The sequence below is a fragment of the Triturus cristatus genome, chromosome 3_1 (genome assembly GCF_964204655.1).
Source record: "Triturus cristatus chromosome 3_1, aTriCri1.1, whole genome shotgun sequence".
Classification (NCBI taxonomy): Eukaryota; Metazoa; Chordata; class Amphibia; order Caudata; family Salamandridae; genus Triturus; species Triturus cristatus.
The window spans coordinates 738,697,111-738,716,538 of NC_140583.1; the positions used below are offsets into that span (position 1 = coordinate 738,697,111).

The 19,428-nt window shown below is 44.8% G+C and overlaps 1 protein-coding gene across 1 annotated transcript in view; it reads left to right on the forward strand.

Moving 5' to 3' along the window:
- Positions 1-19,428, forward strand: part of LOC146860897 (uncharacterized) — a 1,545,865-nt gene that overhangs the window by 839,734 nt on the left and 686,703 nt on the right. The window contains exons 15-17 of the mRNA XM_085646178.1: positions 1,810-1,936; positions 9,401-9,650; positions 10,696-10,754. Of these exons, the coding sequence (XP_085502304.1) occupies positions 1,810-1,936; positions 9,401-9,650; positions 10,696-10,754 (436 nt within the window). The remainder of the gene's footprint in view (positions 1-1,809; positions 1,937-9,400; positions 9,651-10,695; positions 10,755-19,428) is intronic.

The window sequence follows — 19,428 nt, forward strand, 5'->3', positions numbered from 1 at the left end:
ATACAAATGATCTCTCTTAGTTATCCTACTCTCTCCCTCCACTAGGCTTTTATTTCTTGCTTCTACAGACTCGCTTACCCTAGATACCACTGACGGCGCCTCTAACTGGATTCTGGTTGGGGAGTACTTCTTCTTCTTCTACTTATTGAGTACTGCTACCATGTTTCTTTTCTTTATTTCCTCCTCGTGTTATTGCTCCTATTTCAGCTCAACTGGAAGGATTCCTAAGAGGCTTCCTGGGAGTCTTTTATCGCTACTAACGAGGGAGTTCTGCCCCACTATGTTGATTCTGCGCACTGTTCTATTTATTCACTACCCTGAGGTAATATCAGTTCAAATGGCAATTCACTGTGGGTTGAAAGTCGGGTTCCTTCTCGGACTGCTGACTAGATTTTTTAACTGAGGTACATAAGAATTATTATTCTCGTTGTCACTGAAATTCTCCTCACAAACTTCGTTTCAGAAAAGGTACTGGTACTTATGACATATTATTCTAGGATAACGAGATAAAACATGAGTTTGTCTTCCTCCGCTAAGTTCGTTTTGTGGGCAAGTAACTCTCACTAATATACTCCGAGGGGAGTTACGGAACAGTCTTACTTAGTGCTCTGGAAACTTGGACTTGTTTTCCTCTCAAAACTTGACGATGAATTCTCTTCTCAGACGCGTGGCACAAACAACGACTCTCTCTCCTCACGACTCCGGTGAAGTGCGCCTCTCCACCGGGCTGACACCTGGATCCTACTGATTGTCCTGGAACGCTAGAGCGCTAACTTGCTGCTCAAGCGTTCCAACAGCGGCGGCCATCTTAGATTCCAGTCTTACTCCTTTTAGCTAGGGGATCACTGTAGCGCCTGCTCTGCTGGTCCTGACACTCATCCTGCATCCTGTCATATCAAAAACCTCTGAAAATCTTTCAACATGGGTGCGGTCATCTGACTACTGTCCCTTGTGATTTGTTGGGCATGTCGGCATGCCTGACTGCTGCAAGGTTGCTGGGTCTCTATGGTGTGACCTGAAAGCATCAGGAAGTACATGTTCTCTCTTCTCCTTGGTGTTCAGGGACTGAAGCCCAACCGTGATTATTTTAAATAACCCTCCTGTAAGTAGCAAAGGGGCATATTTTAATTGGCCAGCGATAATTTTCGCTGGCCCTGCTTAGCGATAGCTTTTTTATCGCAGGCTATCTCTGGAATGTATCGCCCTGGTAGTGCATTATTAACAACGCGTTTCTCCAAGGCGATAACAATTCCAGAGATAGCGAGGTTATCTCCTTTTTGCAGGGAACATCGCTGGTTTTCCAGCAATGTTCCCTGCAAAACGGCAATAACCTTGCTGATATGACCCTGTGGTCGTATCAGCATAATCCACCCCCTATGTAAAGCATAGGTAAGTCTGGATTTTTGCAGACGTTAGCGTTTTCGCCAAAATCTAACGTGCGCTAATCCTGTAGGCTGCGTTGTAAATATCACGATGTGAACATCAACGATATTTGAAAGGTAGTCCATCCGGGGAATGCCCAGTGACGCCCACATTGCATCTCATTAGAGATACAATGGGAGTCGTTGGGAAAAAGGCTGCTAACATGCATTTATGCATGTTAGCACCCTCTTGTGAATAAGGCGATATTTTTATCCCTGCTTTTTTGGCTTTTTAAGCCAAAAGAGCGGAGATAAAGCCCTTGTAAATATTCCCCAAAGTGTTTTTCAGCTAAATTAAGAATGGTTTTCTGAAGAGGAGGATATGTACATGCACCTTCTCAGGGTTTAAATGATAATTTTTAATTCTTACTCCTTTTTTCTGGCCTAGAACTGTATCTACGACACATGCAACTCCGAGAAGAGTGAAGAGGCCCTGTGTGCTGCTTTGTCGACATATGCCAAGGATTGCTCTGAGAAGGACCTAAAGATTTTTGGATGGAGAACAGGAATTTGTGGTACAGTATACACACTTGTAGTGAAAGAGACCATCCTTATTTGGTCTCCTTGATACAATAACAGGTGTGATATATATGAGACTGCCAAAGAGTAGCCCTGAGAAATACCAAGGAAATTCTCTCCTTTCAAATGATGGATTTTCTAAATTACGAATGTTTGAATTCTTAACCCAAATCAGTTAAATGAGCTCCACAGGTGTGTGCTTTCTTTAGTGAAATTCGTTAAAATGTATCAACTTCAGTAGAGAAGGTAAAAAGAAAATATTTTGGAAAATCAGTGTATTTTCACAGATTCCTGAGTATGGGATAGTAATTTACAGATCAAGATAAAGGTACAAAACATATACAGTGAAGTACGTGTCATAACATAATGTTCAAACCCTAAATAGGGGTAGCCAGAGTTGGTTCTCGTTTTATATAAGCATGAATACCAGAAGCTGTGATGGCAAACCAATAGAGGCAATATTTGATTAAACACGTATTGCCTCTCTTGGGATATGTGGATGTCTGTGAAGTGAAGGGTGAAAGGGCTCATGGGGGGGCAATGGCTCTCAAGAGTACAGCTGGTGCATTCATGCCAGGGTCCTCGGATGTGTGGTACCCTATGATTAGTTTTCTTTAACTAGATAGTGGGACCATTGCTATGTGACTGCCAGGAAGCCTTTATTTACTGCATCTATGCAGAGTACTAGTATAGGCTCCAGGCACTGTTTAACTAGGGGGGTTGTGTTAGAAAGATGCTCCCCACTAAACAGCTATTTGCAATGCAATAGGTCTCACATTTACAAGAGATAGAGCTATTGGAGCTGGTAATGACTGCCTTTTACCCACGTGTTTTGGTTTGGAATGGACTGGATGTCTGTGGTTTGGAGTGGAATTATGTGGGTTGAATTGGAATTGTCAGTTGTGGAATTGTGTGAATTTGTGTGGTGGGTAATGTATTTGTGTAGTGGAATTATGTGACATGGTGAACAGACAAGGATGAGAGCTGCATAGAATAGATTGGAAGGAAGATAGAGAGGGATAGGTAGATTGTGCATCAAGTGGTGAAAAAACTCATGATAGAGGTGGTACTCAGGTGGTGCTGAGTGATACTGAGGTAATGCTGAGTGATGCTTTGGTGGTGCTCAGGTGGTGCTGTGCTCGTGCTCAGGTGGTGGTGGTAACACTGAGTTGGTGCTACACTGGTGCTGAGGTGATGCTGTGATGAAGATGAGATGGTGCTGTACTGGTGTTGGTGCACTGATGAGGGTGTGGTGCTGTGCCTATGCTGAGATGGTGCTGTGCTGATGTGATGTGGCGCTGCGCTGATGCTGAGGTGGCACTGTGCTGATGCCTTAGGTGGTGGTGAGTGATGCAATGGTGGTGCTGAGTGATGTAGTGGTGTTGTTGAGTCATGGTTACGTGGTGGTGATGAGCTGGTGCTCAGGTGGTGCTGAGTAATGTGATGATGCTGAGGTGGTGCTGCACTGATGCTCTAGTGGTGTTGCATTGGTGCTGAGTTGTTCCTGAGATGGGGCTACGCTGGTGCTGAGGAGGGGCTGCACTGGTGGTGGTGCACTGATGCAGAGGTGATGCTGTGCTGATTGTAAGATGGTGCTGCACTGAGGTTGAGGTGATGCTGTGCTGCTGCTGAGGTGTTGCTGCACTGGTCCTGAGGTGGTGTTGAGTGATGTTGTGCTGGTGCTGCACTGATGCTGAGGTGGTGCTGCATTAATGCTGAAGTTGTGCTGCGTTAGTGCTGAGTTGACTTGAGGTGGTGAGTGTTGAATTCAATAAGCCATCCTGTGAGTGAAATTTCTGCATTCCCGATCCTGGATGAAAAGTGTCTGATGCTTGTCATGCTGCTAAGCAACACAAGTGTCGCAGTAAGGAACTTGAAAGCGCACCAAAGCTTAGCTTTGGAACAGAGGCATTACTTGTGATAGCAAGTACAATCCTAGGGGATTCTCATTGTGATGGACAGTATGGTTTTTAGCAGCCCACATTCGTTAATCCTTGTAGACACCCTATGCCGACTGGTCATCTTCTGTATCTGTGCAATATATGTTTTAAATGTACAATCAGTGAATATTAAGTCATTTAATTGATGTAAAACTGTGTTCATACAAAACAGCTGCTAGCAAATTATTTGTCTCAAACACTGTTTTGTGTTAAATATAGTTGTTATTCTGTCTATAGTGGTTTTTGCGTCCAGACCTTCAGTGATGAGCAGGGCCAGTAAGCTGCGAAGGTTTTAAGTTAAACATTACAGCAGAAGGGTCTTTTCGCTGCTCCTAGCTTGTCAAGACGCACAGATTAGATTTCACCAAGCACGTGTTGTGCAGCGGGGTGAAAGTTTACTGTGAAAAGCAAAATGCTGCTTGGATTAAACCAGCTTTGTAAACCTTGAGGCATGAGTTTTGACTAGACTTGTTAGGAAGTACCGATCTGTCTGATGCCAGGCAGACTGCAGCTCGTTCTCACATTGACCCAAACATAATTCATGGGAAGCAAGTGAAACATAGTCTGAAGTAACATGTTTTTCAAAAACAAAGGGGCAGATTTACAACAAACTAACGCAGCACGGTGCAGCAAGTAATTTTGCTGCGCCGTGCTGCGTTAGTTTGGAAAGCACAGAGATGCGACATATATACAAGAATATGTCGCATCTCTGTGCTTCCCCTGCGCAGGCGCACAAACTGCTGCCATGCACCGTCGCAGGCACCCTTGCACCATGGTGCAAGGATGCCTGCGTCGTGGGGAGATTGTTTTTGTGCAGGAAGGGACACCTTCCTGCACAAAAACAATCACAAGAGGCTTTTTCCTCTTTCAATGCGTGCTGTAGAATGCAGCACGCATTGAAAGAGGAAAAAATGAGGAGAAATGAAAACATTTCTCCTCGTTGAGCCTCGCTACACCACCTCTAGGGTGGCGTAGCATTCACATGCATCTCCAGATTTACGATTTCTCGTAGGCTCGAGACTGCTACCTTCCCTCCAGCCAATGAGGAAAGGCAGCAGTCCCAACTTCATCACAGAGTAGGATGGGGTCAATGAGACTGCTGAACCCACCCCGCCCCACTCTGTGACGAAGTGTCACTAATTAACACTCAGCCCTGGGCACTTCACGGCTTAAAACTGAAGCGCTCAGGTCCGAGGCAATCAGTGATGATCCCCCTCATCACAAGAGGGAGGGCCTCAAGGAACTTGTTCCAAGCTGTGGAGTCATGCCAACAGGGCTGTGAAATCCTCAGCCTGGCAAAATTCAGCTCAGGCAGCCAGGAGTCTGAGCATTTAGCGCATGTCTAGCTGTTCAGCTTGACAGACACTCTTCTTGCCTAGAAAAAGGTGGGGGCATGGCCCATCAGCTTGTATGGATGGGCCGCTGCTGTTCTTGTTTCCAAGGTGTTCTTAACGGAAAAGAGGAACGCACAGCTCTAATTTGTGTCAGGCATCTGTTAGCATTCTTCAGTATAGAAGGCCTTCAGTGCATTTGTTCCAGTTCACACTTTGCCTTAAGACACCAGAGCTAGCTTATATTTGTAGGGAAAGGCATTTTTTTGCATGTTTACCCCCACATTTTTGGACTGATGCAGCTGGTTGTGCAGTGAGGCCAGCTAACTAGACCACAGTGCCAGTGTTCTAACCCCTGTACGTTGAATTGGCAAACCCCAATTGACAGAGACTGATTTACTTAAAAGTCCCTAGTATGTGGTACTCAGAGTGCCCAGGGCCTGAAAGGCGTTGTGCCTATGCCTGGGCGGTGAAATCCACTCCATTCTCTCAGTTTTCTGAGTTTTCTGCACTCCGCACTCCACGGAGCTCACAAAGTGCAGAAAACTCCTCTCCGCGATGCGAAGACATTCTTTCCCTGCTCACGCTTGACAATGGTAAGTGGGTAGAATTTCTAACAGAGCAGCAGGAAGATCAGCATGAACAGCAGTTTGTGCCGCACTCTGCCGCTTGTGGAACTCCGCAGAGTTTTTTTGCCACTTCGCAGAGTTCCCCACAGCTTTCTGCTCTCCTGGAGAGTCGTGTCAATGACTCCCAGGCTTAGAAAAAATAGCAGCCGGCTACAGGGTGAGTTACCTCACCTTCGCAGGCAACCACTTAGGCTGTTGGCCCACATGGGAATCTTCAAAGGTGTAACTGCCTTTTGTGGGCAAATGATGATCACACTCTTGAGGGGCTGCCCTTTGTTCAGGTAAACAGACTGACGGCAGGAACAGAGCTTGGAAACCAGTGCCCAAACCGGTTTTCCCATGGGCGTGTCGCCCACAAGCAGCCTTACGCAAGGGTGGAATACCAAGCTCCTAATATCCGAGGAAGAGTTCAGACATCTTGGTAGTGGGCAGAATAGTGCACTCTGGGATTGATAGATGCCACACATAGCCAGAAAGTTATCTTCTGGAGGGAGTGGACCTGGTAGCTCATTGTCTAGTGACTGATTCATCACCCCAGGACAATTTCTAGGAATAAGCACGGCACCCTGAACGTTAGATCACGCCATAACTGGAAAGAGGACCGAAGAAAGACTGCTCTGCTGACCTCTGGACTTGACAAAGAGAGGCTGTACTGTCAGCTGGGCTGCATCTGCCGCAGCTTGTGCTAGCGAAAAAAGGACTGTGCCTGTTGCATCTGGTTTGGGAAAAAGTGGCTTGCCAGCTTCAGACCAACGAAGTGACTCTAACAGTCAGTTGGCTGACCCCCTGAAAACAGCAACAAGGCTAACAAAGCTGAAGTAGCACAACTCGTCAAGCCAGTAGCCCCTCCAGAAGAATCTCTGCTGACTGCTGCTGTTCACCCCAAGAGATTGATCCACGATGGCCAAAAATTGCACCTTGGTCAGCCAGACCTGGGATTGCCATCTGAGTCCAAATTGATCACCCAAGAGGGACACCAGCCTCCACAAAAGGACATCACAAGGACCACTGTGGATGGAGACCAGTAACCCAGCCTCAGGTGGCCCTCTACTGTCTCAAAGAGGACTTTGAATGACCAGGACCTCTGTGGACAAAGTCGCCCCACCTAACCCATGTACCGAGGAATAACAGCAAAGGCACCCCTGTCAACCGTACAGAACTCAAGAGCATCCTTGAGCATCTTTCATCTTCATCCGCAGCATCAGGACCACTTCATCGAAGACAGTTGTGCTGTAAAGTTTAGAACTAGACTGGAAAAAAAGTTTTGTTGACCAGTTAACTGTTCAAATACTCTTTATTGCCCCCCACGCCTTCTCCCTGTTGGATTTGGTCACCCAAATCGGGCTGGAGTAGTCAAAGTCAATTCTTACAAACTTTTCAAAAGGTTACAAACTTTATAATTACCAATGCTTGTTTGCAGTTAAACTAAGATTTACGTTTGTAGATTTTGCCTATCTTGAACTCTAAAACTCCATACAATTATAGCTTAATTTTATGAATTGGTGTTGGATTTCTTTTGTAATATGTGGCCTTTTTCTTTCATTGTTTGGTACTGTTAAATGCTTTACAATGGTTCCTTAGGCCTTGCCGCTTGATGTGATAGGTGCCCAGGATTGAGCTTAAGGTTTTACATACGAGCGTGACTGGACCTTAAACAGTTGTTGTCAGTGTATTACCTAGTAAGGCAGCATAACCATACCATATAATACACCAAAATCCTAACAATATTCATTACTTATATCATACAAACAACACAAGTTGTCTGGCCGCTTGCTGCTCATGTACTGCAAAAATAAAGATTCCCAATGAACCTAGTACTTATGCTCTCTGGAGCGCTTTTGTGGTACCAGGGAGAGTGAATTCCGGTAACAGAAGTTAGTTAATTCCGGAAACTCTTCTACATTTAATTATTTCATTACACTCAGGAACTTGGTACCAAATACAAATGGTAAAAGAAAAGGGACTTACTCGCCCAAAAGCCATACCAAACCATCTTAGGCAAGGTTGCCTGCTGGCTCCCCTCCTCTTTTCATTATACCACAGTGACCTCCTGGTCAGTTTTTTGCAGGTTGTTAATTTCCCTCTGAAGATTTCATCATGTAAAATTCACATAATGATGTATGCCGATTACGTGGTACTACTCGATCTTACCCCCGTTCGGTTTACAAAGGAACTTAGCTGTGCTAACAAGATATACAAAAGAAAAGTTTTTGGTTCCAAATATAACAAAAACAAAAGTAGCACCATTCAGAGAAAGAACTAGTACACAAAATTCAATTGGACATTGGGAGGAGAATCAATAGAAGTTGTAAAAGAATATGCTTATTTGGGGCGAATATTCACTCAATCATTACAAAACTCCCCGCACCTGCAGCACTTGAGTCGTAAAGCAGACGTTCACGTGGGGGCGCTTCAATGGTTATATTCCTCTTCCGGGCAAAGGCACTTCTTTTTCTTACTACAGGTCTACAGTTCTAAGATTTCCCCTATCTTATTGTACGCTCTGGAATATATTCCACTTACCCAGCGGCATCAAAAACAAACTAAAGATGGGGAAATTCTCCGTAAATTAGTTACGGTCCAACAAGCTGACCCTGTATAAGCACTGCGTTTGGAATTTTCTCTACTCAGCTCCTTTGCCAGAGCCATCACCATTATTTTAAGATGGGCCTACAATCTTTTACATGCAGATCAAGGCATCTTAAAATGTTTACTAAAAATGGATACATTCAAGCCCGAATCCACAAAATATATTTTTAGCCAAAACCTGTTTATTGCTTTTAAATTATCAAAAAGCACAAGTGTACTCTTGAAATCATGGACTCCAGCCCAATTGAAGCTTTTCATAAAACATCTGATGCCGAGGATCAGCTTCGAACTGGACATTTTGCACTACTCTGAATTGTATCATTATGAACCCTATGCAGAATCAATTGAATATAAACAGGTTCAACAATATATCCGTTTTTCCTTAAGGCATGGAATCCGGCGATGTATAATTTTATTGCGGCTTGGGATACTCCCTTTTAATTCATTGACTTTTAAATGGATCCATAAAGATAATGCTACCAGTTTATGGGATCTCTGCAATGGAGGAGTGCAAGATCTGAAGCATGTTTTGTCGGTATGCCCGAACTCGACATCGCTTTAGGCTATAAGGCGCTACTTAAAAATATTGCAATTTAGATATAACAGCGCATCTGTGCAGAGTCTGATATCGCTTTTTAATTCCCACCCAGATGAATTTGTGTGTCATAACCTGTTTACATTTTTTACAACTTTTTAAACGTGTATTGAATGTTTTTACGTCTATTGTTATAACAAATGTCTTGCTTAAAATGTGTTGTTCTCAGTAGAGAACTAAATCAAATAAAATTAAACTTGACACTTGAGTGGCCAATTCTGTGTGAATTTGAAATCATACTATTGATTGGCATCGCATTTGTGTTTTTTATTCACGGTGTACACTTGCCTGTTTTGCATCTAGTGCTATCTGTGTGCTCCCCAAGCACTGCATGACTTTCTTAACCCATTTGTGTCTATTTTTCCCGGGCGCACAGAACCGACCTGTCCTGAAACCATGATCTTCAGCTACAGCCTAAGTGCTTGCAATAGCACGTGCCGCTTCCTAGTGGAACCCAATGCATTCTGCGACCTGCCTGGTCCACCCGTGGAGGGCTGCGGCTGTCCACAGGGGGCCTTTCTCAATGAGAATCTTGATCAATGCGTAGAGGCGATGAAATGCCCGTGCTTTTACAACAATGAAGTAATTCCATCTGAGAGCTCCATCAACATTGGGATTGTGACATGGTAAGTGCGCCCCACACCATTTAGGCAACTTGGTTTCAGGACATGCCAGGATATTGCTTGTCTAGTCCAGGGTAGTATTCCTTCCAGATCTCACTGCACATCTCTCCAATGGAGCTTGCACTGTAATGCAAAACTATTATTGCTAGTGAGGCACTGCTCATACCACTAAAATGCAATACTGTCTATTTAGAACCAGTTTCACGACCTTTGACTGCTGTACCTACTGGAAACCGGGAGAGGCAGTCGAAACCTGACAGTCTCTTAAAAAATAAGATTCACTTATATGTCATCTGATTCGAGATAAGAAGGTGAGACATAAAAGGATGCCTGCAGTGCACTATTTGTGGCACACCTGCTACAAAGTTAAACATAACAGGGATCTTTACCACGCACCATTTGTGGCATGCCTGCTGCATGGGATTATGATATCCACTCTGGTGCCATTCCCTTTTAGTCCATGCACTTTTTGCTAAAGTAACTACACATGTCAAAATGGGTGGGATTGTACAACACACTTTTGCAGATGTTTATTACGTGATACTACACCATAGGCCACGTATCCTTGCACATACCAGTTCACCATCTCTGATCTAGGGTTATGCCTTATTCGTCAGAGATATCATTATCTTCCCTCATATAATTCGTGCCCTCCCTAATTAAGTGCACTACCTTCGATCTAAACTCCTCCTGTGACCGCACTGTTTTCATAAATACCGACTCACTAAAATGCCGGGGGCGGTGGAAGTGACAGTACACACCTTTTGACTCACGATGACATGATGGGATTGACTCAAACCTAGCCTCTCAGCAGCTACCTTTTGAAGCTGAGGGGCCAATGGGGGCAGGAGGTGTACACTACAGAAGATAAACAGGGAACCCTTCTGGTAACCTCTTTCGCTTTGTCGTCACGAACCACGGAATGAGGAGTAGCAACGGGAGTTTGAGGGTTTCTGCCAAGTAAGCCCGGGTGCAACGGTCTGCCCCAATGTGAAGCCTATCATCATTGCGAATGTGCTCCCTCAATCACTTTCATTTATTGTTTCAGCAAATGCATCGGTGGAGTCTTGGAATGCCCTGGTCAACTTCGATCAAATATTGATGAAGGTAAGTTTGTGCCTTAGCGATGCTCATGCATTTTCCTAAATAAATATTTGAATGCAATGCATGCTATTTTCCATTAATATTAAACAATTACATGATATTTTAGATTCGCCCCTGACTCTCTGACTTGACAGTGAGTCTTTCTGTTTTGGGAGAGATAGCATGCCCCATGGGAGAGAAAGAGGCTTCGTAGGTGAGGTACCTAATCTAGAAGAGTGTGAGGTAGAGTGGCTGACTCCAAGGCCCTGCAGGACCTCACCGATAATTCTGGGATAGGACCAGGGTGATACATATTGCATCCACCAGTATAGGCACAAATGCCTACAAGGCTAACAGACATTTGTTGATGATGCTCTCTGCCTGGCATATTGGAAAACATCAGCGTCAGTGAGAGGTGCAACCTATCCTGCTCACTAAATAAAAGTCCCAGATCTCTAAATCCAATAGGCTGATAGTTATTTCTTTACACATACAAACACAGGCATTCACAAATGCGCATTGACCCTTTGTGCTGTAGTTCTGTGCCACCAATGTTGGTGCCCTGTGCTCATCCAATTCTCGAAGCTACAGCTCCATAATCTTGTGGGATTAAACACAGGAAACAGCAATAAGAGCTAACAGAGTTAGGCGTGCAGTCCAGAGACATGGCGCAGATTGTCTATGTGTGCTTAGATGTGTTTGGAAGTGGTAGATTTTTAAAGTCAGGCCTACTGAGTTTTCAACTCCTTGTTTGTGAATTGTTACAAGTTCACCCAAATTGCCTTTATACTCCAAGGACACTTTTCACTGAATTTTAGGAACGGAGGTTTGCTACATCAGAGAATATTTGAGTCTAAGTACAATTCATCTCCCAAGAAGCCAGCCTTGTGGACGAAGAATGCATGTCTGTCTCTTCTCTTTAGAGTGCGGGGGAGGGCAGTCTTCAGTAGGTGAAGGAGGCCCCCTCAGCTCTTCGGCAGAGAGCTTTGTGTCTCACTCTCTAAATCAGCTGCATGTGCAGTCTGCTCTGAGCTCCTGCGCTGATCCAGGACTGAAGAGAAACAAAGTAACAAGTTACATTGTTTCTGTTCAGTCAGAGCGCGCCAGGCCCGGAGAAAGGATGGGGGTGGGGGCCCTCAGAGTTACAGGCCTGGGATGTGCATTTAGAGGGATATCTGCAAGTAGGCTGTTAACCCAGTGATCAGGGAAATTTTAAGGAATTTGGGGGCCCAGGGCCAAACGGATTTTGGGGGCCCCTGTTCAGAACAGTTTTGAATTTCAGAGTCGGTTTCAGCTCTATTATGCGATCTTTTGTCCAGGTCACTGAAAATGCATAGACTCACTCATCCAAATTCTAAATGTGTTTATTTCTAAAATTCAGGGACAGTGATGTGGGTTTTCAATATTGTAACACAGCAGCAGCTCACTAATATTACTGCAAATAATCTTTTGAGACCCCCTCCCATTTCTCACACATGGGGTCTGGTTAAAGAAAAATATTTATGGATGTTTGATGAAACCTAAACATGACATTTGTCTGCAAAATACCCATAATAGACTCTCACACATCACCTACATTAAAAATAAATTAAAGGTAAACTGTATTTAAAAGAATTTAAAAATTAGTAAAAGTCATCAGGGCAAGACTCTGCAGCACAGAACTGGCTCTGTAAGGGGGCCACTTGAAAGGCTGGGCCCTGGGCCAGAGCCCAATTTGCCCATGCGTTAAAACTTCTCTGCCAGTGATCTTTCTGCGTGGGGTGGAGGTGGGAGGAGAGGAGGCGTTGGGGGGACCAACTTTGAGGCTGGAGTTAGGTGCAGTTTCGCTGTAGCTCATTCCTGGCATCTATTGGATACTCTGCTGTAGTCTTGTAAACATGGAAGCATATAATGTTGGATGAAACCAACACATATAAAAAAAAATCGCATTGATTGTTAGACTTTGTTATGTAGAAGTAGAAGACGGATTATGCGGAAGGTTTCACATTGTTCTGCGTCAAGACAGTGCAAGTTATCCTGCACGATGCCGGGCATTCTGCTGAAGAATTATTTTGCAATTTTAATGCAGAGTGCCTTAACAAATGTGGTGCTTTTTTGTAAATTTAGACTTACACGAGCTAGTACATTTTTTGTCGAAATCAGCAAATTATTCAGCAGATGGTAGTTTATGTGACAAGTACGGTAAATGGATAACTACGCGGGATACACATAAATCCGGTGGTCTTGATAAAAATGCTTCTTGTAAAACAGAACACTAAAATATGCGTATGGGGAATGCGAGAGCGCTGCACATGTAAGTATTTTCTTTTCTGATTCCTTTCTAGTAGTTGGCTCGGCAAGGCTGCTTGGGAAACTGTGCTTCAGGGTGCCTTCTGAATAACGTTTGCAGACAGTCCTCTGTTAGTAAATACATTCATTGCCATTTCAGACGGCACCACTACGGCAGCAAAGGGTTAAGCGGAGTTGTTTATCCGCACCGCTGGGGCCCACAGTCTCAGCTTTGTTGAGGCTTTCAGAAGTTCAACACTACAGTCCCCCATGCAGACGCAAGTCTGACCTTTTAAATCATGCAGCTTCACTGGTAAACAGGGCTGTGCTTCCTGCAGACTGCAAATGACAAAGCATGCCCTGTTGCCCCTGCCTCCTAGCACACCCTGATCCCACCCACCCCCTGGTGCCAGCACAGCCTGGCAGGCCTCAGACCCTTCACATCAGAGCCCTCCCCTGGTGCAAGCACAACCTGGCAGGCCTCGGACCCTGCCCACACCGAATCCAGGAGGCCCACTGGCAGGACCCAGCCCCGAGCCATGGCGGGGCCATTGCTGCTGCTGCCCCGGGCCCTGCGTGCCCCCCGCATGCTCCTCCGCCTGAAGACGCCCTCTGCCATCCTGCAGCGCCCCCAGGTAACCCCTGCTGCTTTGTAAGCGTGGGCGTAGCGCTTCGCACCAGCTGAGCTGCTTCAGAGCACTGGAGGGCGAGGCGGAGTTGGCAGTAGATGAGAGGATAAGCGGATGGCAGAAGAGAGAAAGGTTTGAGTGTAAAGTAGACATGCCCCCTTCCCTCTCCAATACCTAGCAAGCCCTCCCGACCCTGGCTTTTCAGTACTCTATGCAAAACCAGAGGCACAACTAATTCTAATCATGCACACACGGGCCCCAGCCTTGCACAAACCTGCATGCACATATGTAATCCCACCTATGAACCACTACCTTCATATACCCACGTGTCCAACCCATGAAACCCTAAATGCATGTACCCATGTGTCCCAGCCGTGCACCTACTTGCATATATCCACATGTCCCACCCGTGCTCTTACCTGCATGCACCCATGTGTAGCATCCATGCGCCTACCTGCATGTACCCACATGTCCCACCCATGAACCCCTACATGTGACTGCACCCCCCCGGCCATCACCTGTGGTTCAAATTTATAGCATGTCCCCTGCCTACAGGGAGCAGGAGACACACTGTGCGCCCCAGGCGTAGCTCCACCCTCACTCCCGGGTGAGAGAGGTGCTACCCACGCACCCTATGCAGGGCCTAATCAGTAACTAGGAAGTGCCTCTGAGGAAAAACGGAAGACGGCCTATCAACAAAAGCCACCACCAGCTGTAGGGGCACCCAGCCGCTCACTCCTCCTCATCATCCACACGGTTTAATAATCTTACAACCTTCCTGTTACTGGGTCGAAAAAGTTGTTCAGAAGACAGCCATCCAATCATTGGCTTCTCTGTAGAGCGCAACGAGCAATTGGTCACTATTCCAGTTGCCATTTTGTGTAATTTTTGCCCTGGAGATACACAGCTGTCTAAAGTCTGATAAGGCAAAATAAAATACAGTGTTTATAGGTAAGTGGGTGCGTTGTGTGTTTGAGCGATTAGATGAAGATCACTACAGCTTCCACAGGTCCCACAATTCCAGAATTTAACAAAATCAATAGTAATTATTTACAGCAAAATAATAGCTGTTATTTATTTATCTTATTTATCTTGAAGAGCTAACGATCATTGATAAAGCCAATAGTCCTGGCTGATTTTCGGTTGGCAGTTGTGTTATATATCTGGTTACAAGTACAAAATACCGATTGGTTGGCACACTATCAGAATCACAGAAATGTAGTTTACTTTTTTAAGTCACACCCTTAATTACATAGACCACCCCCGTTTCAGAGACCCCAGCTTTTTTGCATCCCACGTAAAGCCCTTGTCAGTGGCGTCAAGAAGGCTCCTCATGGGACTGGCTGCATCATTCTGTATTAGGCCGGTCCCTACACATTCTTCTGCTGTATCTCAATTCTTGTACGTGAAGTCTTTTATAGCGCTTCACAACCCACTTAATCTGCTCTAGTTAGGATGACCAACTGGCATGGGTGCAAATTCAGGACAGTGAGTGTAAAAACTCGGGACAAAGGGTCAAAATTCAGGACAGAAATTCAGGACAGGAAGTCGAAATTCAGGACAAAGGGTACATTTTACAGACACATCAGAGGGGGTTGTGCAAAAGTATATGAGTAAGTAAATAGACAACCACTTAAGTACAAGTGAAAATAAGTTTATATTAGGTTGAGCCAATTGTGCACATCATGGTTTTTCAGTATGCGCAGCTTTGAGCAAATGTGCAGGTTTTTTTGTGGTAACAAAACCGCCCCCACCCCACCTTTCCAGCCTCCCAGGGAAACACATGACGATTGGACCGGCCAGTCCGGCCTTGCTACCACCCTCCAATGGTGCACCTAATCTCCACAAAGACCCTCTCTCATGTATATTTAATTTCTTTTATAGTACTACTTATCCCAAGTAAGTAGGACAGGGTGTTGGGTGCGTTATATCACACACATATTATAAAGAGACAATGACTAATATAAATGTGAAAGTCAATGTATAGGAAATGTACTTAAGATGATGGGGGTTACAAGGTGTAATCATTGTTTCATTCTTTTATCCATCATTCAATCTTTCACCATTCATTCTGTCCTTCCATCTGTGTGCTCATCCATATCAATATTCAATCATTTACAAACCTATCCATCATCCATCCTTCCATCCATCCATCATTCCACTTATCTATCCCTCCATCCACCCTTTCACTCATCCATCCCTCCATTTATCCTTTCACCCTATCCATTCATACACTCATCCATCCACTCTTCCACTCATCCATCCATTCACTCATCCATCTAGCCATTTAACCTTTCAGCCATCAAGCCATACTTTCACTTACTCATTCATCCACCCAGTCACTCATCCTTCCACCCATTCACCCTTTGTCATCCATCCATCCTCCCTTTCTCTCTCCATCCCTTTTCACTTAATCATCCATCCTTCCATCCACCCATCCATCTACTCATCCACTCATGAATTCATCCATTGACCCTATCACTCATCCATCCTTTCACTCATCCATCCATCCATCCTTTCTCTCATCCATCCACCCTTTCACACCGTCACTCATCCATCCATCCTTCCTCTCATCCATCCACCCTTTTACTCCTTCACTCATCTGTCCATTTACCCTCCCTTGAACTCACTCATCCAGCCTTACATCCACCCTTTCACTCATCCATCCATCCTTTCACTTATCAATTCATCAATCTTCCCATCAGTTCACTCATCCATCCACCCATTCACTCGCCTATCATCCACCCTTTCACTCATCCATCCATCCACGCATCCATCCATTTACCCGTCCATCTACCCTTCCACCCATACATCCATGTATTTACCTTCTCTCATCCATCTGTCCACTCACTTATCCGTCCATCCTTTCTCTCATTATCCATTTATTTACCCTTTCATTCATCCATTCACCCTTTCACTAATCCATCCAGCCATCCCATCCCTTCACTTACTCACTTTTTCGCATTAATTATGAGCTGAGCCTTTGTCTGCAGAGTTGCAGACAGAAGAGGCCTATTAGGTGCTTCAACCCTGCTGTAGTTCCTAAAGCAAGGGGTGGGACAGGGGAGGGCTCACTATACCCCTGTACATAGGCAATCCAAAAAAGTGGAAGTCATGAGTCATGCATGAAGCACAGTGCCACTGTGACATGGTGTTGTTTTCCGGGCTTTAACCCCTTCGCTGCTAGGCCTTCCCTCCGCCCCCACGTGCTAAGCCTTTTTTTGGCTATTTGCGGTAGTGCTCGCTTAGGCCCCTGTAACCTTTTGACCACATAAGGTATCCACGCCAAATTTACGTCCTTTTCTTCCAACATCATGGGGATTCTAAAGGTACCCAGGGTTTGTGGATTCCCCTGGAGGGGTCCCAGAAATTAGCCAAAATACAGCTAAATTTTGGATTTTTTGGGAAAAAGAACTGCAAATGAAAGCGTCTGGGTTTTTCCCTGCAAATGGTACCAAAAAGGGTTTGTGGGGCTGAAATCACCATTTTCCCAGCTTTTAGGTAATTACAGACTTTTGTCAGAAAACCAACATTTTTTACACAGTTTTGGCATTTTTCTGGGACATAGCCTATTTTTTGTGCTTTCAACCTCCTTCCAGTTAATGGTAGAAATGGGTATGAAAGCAATAATGGATCCTGGAAAGCTATTCATTTTAGAAAAGCAGACAACATTCTGAATTCAGCAAGGGGTCATTTATGTGGATCCTTCAAGGTTTCTTTATAGAAACTACCAGTTAAATTTAGGAAAAATTGAAAATTAGTTGAAAAATACAGCCTTTTGTGTCAACTTTTTCACCTGTAACTTCTTCTAATTATGACAGCTCTTTGAAAGCAATAAACCGTTAAATCCGCTTGACCTTTCTGGTTGTGGGGATATAGAGGACTTGTAGGTTCACCAAGAACCCGACAAACCCAGAATCAAAAACTGAGCAGCAATTTGCAATGGCTTTTTATTAAGTACCGGGTATATAGCAATTATTGTGGGAAAATGTATACATGGAAAAATCGGTATGAAAGACACCTATGTATTTCTGAAATAGGAACAAATTATAGAGTTTAGAAACAGTAGATATTTGCACATTTTCGAAATTGGGAATACTCAAACTAGCTTGAGACGTATCGATCATTTTTCAAAATGACTTCTTTTTTACACAATGTCTTTCATTTGGAAGGCAGAAATGCATCGAAAGTCAATAGGTAATAACAGTTGCTTTACAAATCTGAATTCCCCAAAGTCTCCCGATAAAAATGGTACCTCACTTGTGTGGGTAGGCATAGTGCCCACGACAAGAAATGGCTCAAAACCCAACCTGAGCACACCACATTTTCACAATGAAAAATTAGCCTTTTTTTGCAAAGTGCCTAGCTGTAGTTTTTGAACTCTAGCTCTGCCGGCATCTAGGGAACCTAGCAAACCTATACATTTTTTAAAACTAGACACCCAGGAAAATCCAGGATGGGGTGACTTGACTGCCTCCCACCAGGTTCTGTTACCCAGAATCACTTGCAAACCTAAAGAATTGGGAAAAAAAAAAACATTTCCCCCACATTTCTGTGGCGGGAAGTTCTGGAATCTGTGTGGATCCGCAAATTTCCACCCACCCCGTGTTCCCTAAAGTCTTCTGAGAAAAATGGCACCTCACTTGTGTGGGTCGGCCTAGTGCCCGCGACAGGAAACGGCACAAAGGGCAAAGTGGACACACCTCAATTTCGCAGTGAAAAAAGACCCTTTTTTGGCACAGTGCCTAGCAGTAGTTTTTTAACCATAGCTCTGCCGGCACCTAGAGAATCCTAGCAAACCTATACATTTTTGAAAACTAGACACCCAGGGGAATCCAGGATGGGGTGACTTGACTGCCTCCCACCAGGTTATGTTACCCAGCATCCCTTGCAAACCTAAAACCTTATAAAAAAAACACATTTTCCCCACATTTCTGTGGTGGAAAGTTCTGGAATCTGCGTGGATTCACAAATTTCCACCCACCCCGCATTTCCCAAAGTCTTCTGAGAAAAATGGTACCTCACTTGTGTGGGTCGGCCTAGTGCCCGCGTCAGGAAACGCCGCAAAACGCAACGTGGACACACCTCAGTTTCGCAGTGAAAAATGACCCTTTTTTGGCAAAGTGCCTAGCTTTAGTTTTTGAACCATAGCTCTTCCGGCACCTAGGGAAGCCTAGCAAGCCTATACATTATTAAAAACCAGACACCGAGGGGAATCTAGGATGGGGTGCCTTGACTGCCTCCCACCAGGTTATGTTACCCAGAATCCCTTGCAAACCTAAAACCTTATAAAAAAAACACATTTTCCCCACATTTCTGTGGTGGAAAGTTCTGGAATCTGCATGGATCTACAAATTTCCACCCACCCCGCATTCCCCAAAGTCTTCCTAGAAAAATGGTACCTCACTTGTGTGGGTCGGCCTAGTGCCCGCGACAGGAAACGCCGCAAAACGCAACGTGGACACACCTCAGTTTCGCAGTGAAAAATGACCCTTTTTTGGCAAAGTGCCTAGCTGTAGTTTTTGAACCATAGCTCTGCCAGCACATAGGGAAACCTAGCAAACCTATACATTTTTTAAAACTAGACACCCAGAGGAATCCAGGATGGGGTGACTTGACTGCCTCTCACCATGTTCTGTTACACAGAATCCCTTGCAAACCTAAAAACATTGTCGAACAAACCACATTTTGCCCACATTTCTCTGTTGGAAAGTTCTGTAATCCTCATGGATCCACAAATTTCCACCCACCCCACGTTCCCCAAAGTCTTCCGAGAAAAATGGTACCTCACTTGTGTGGGT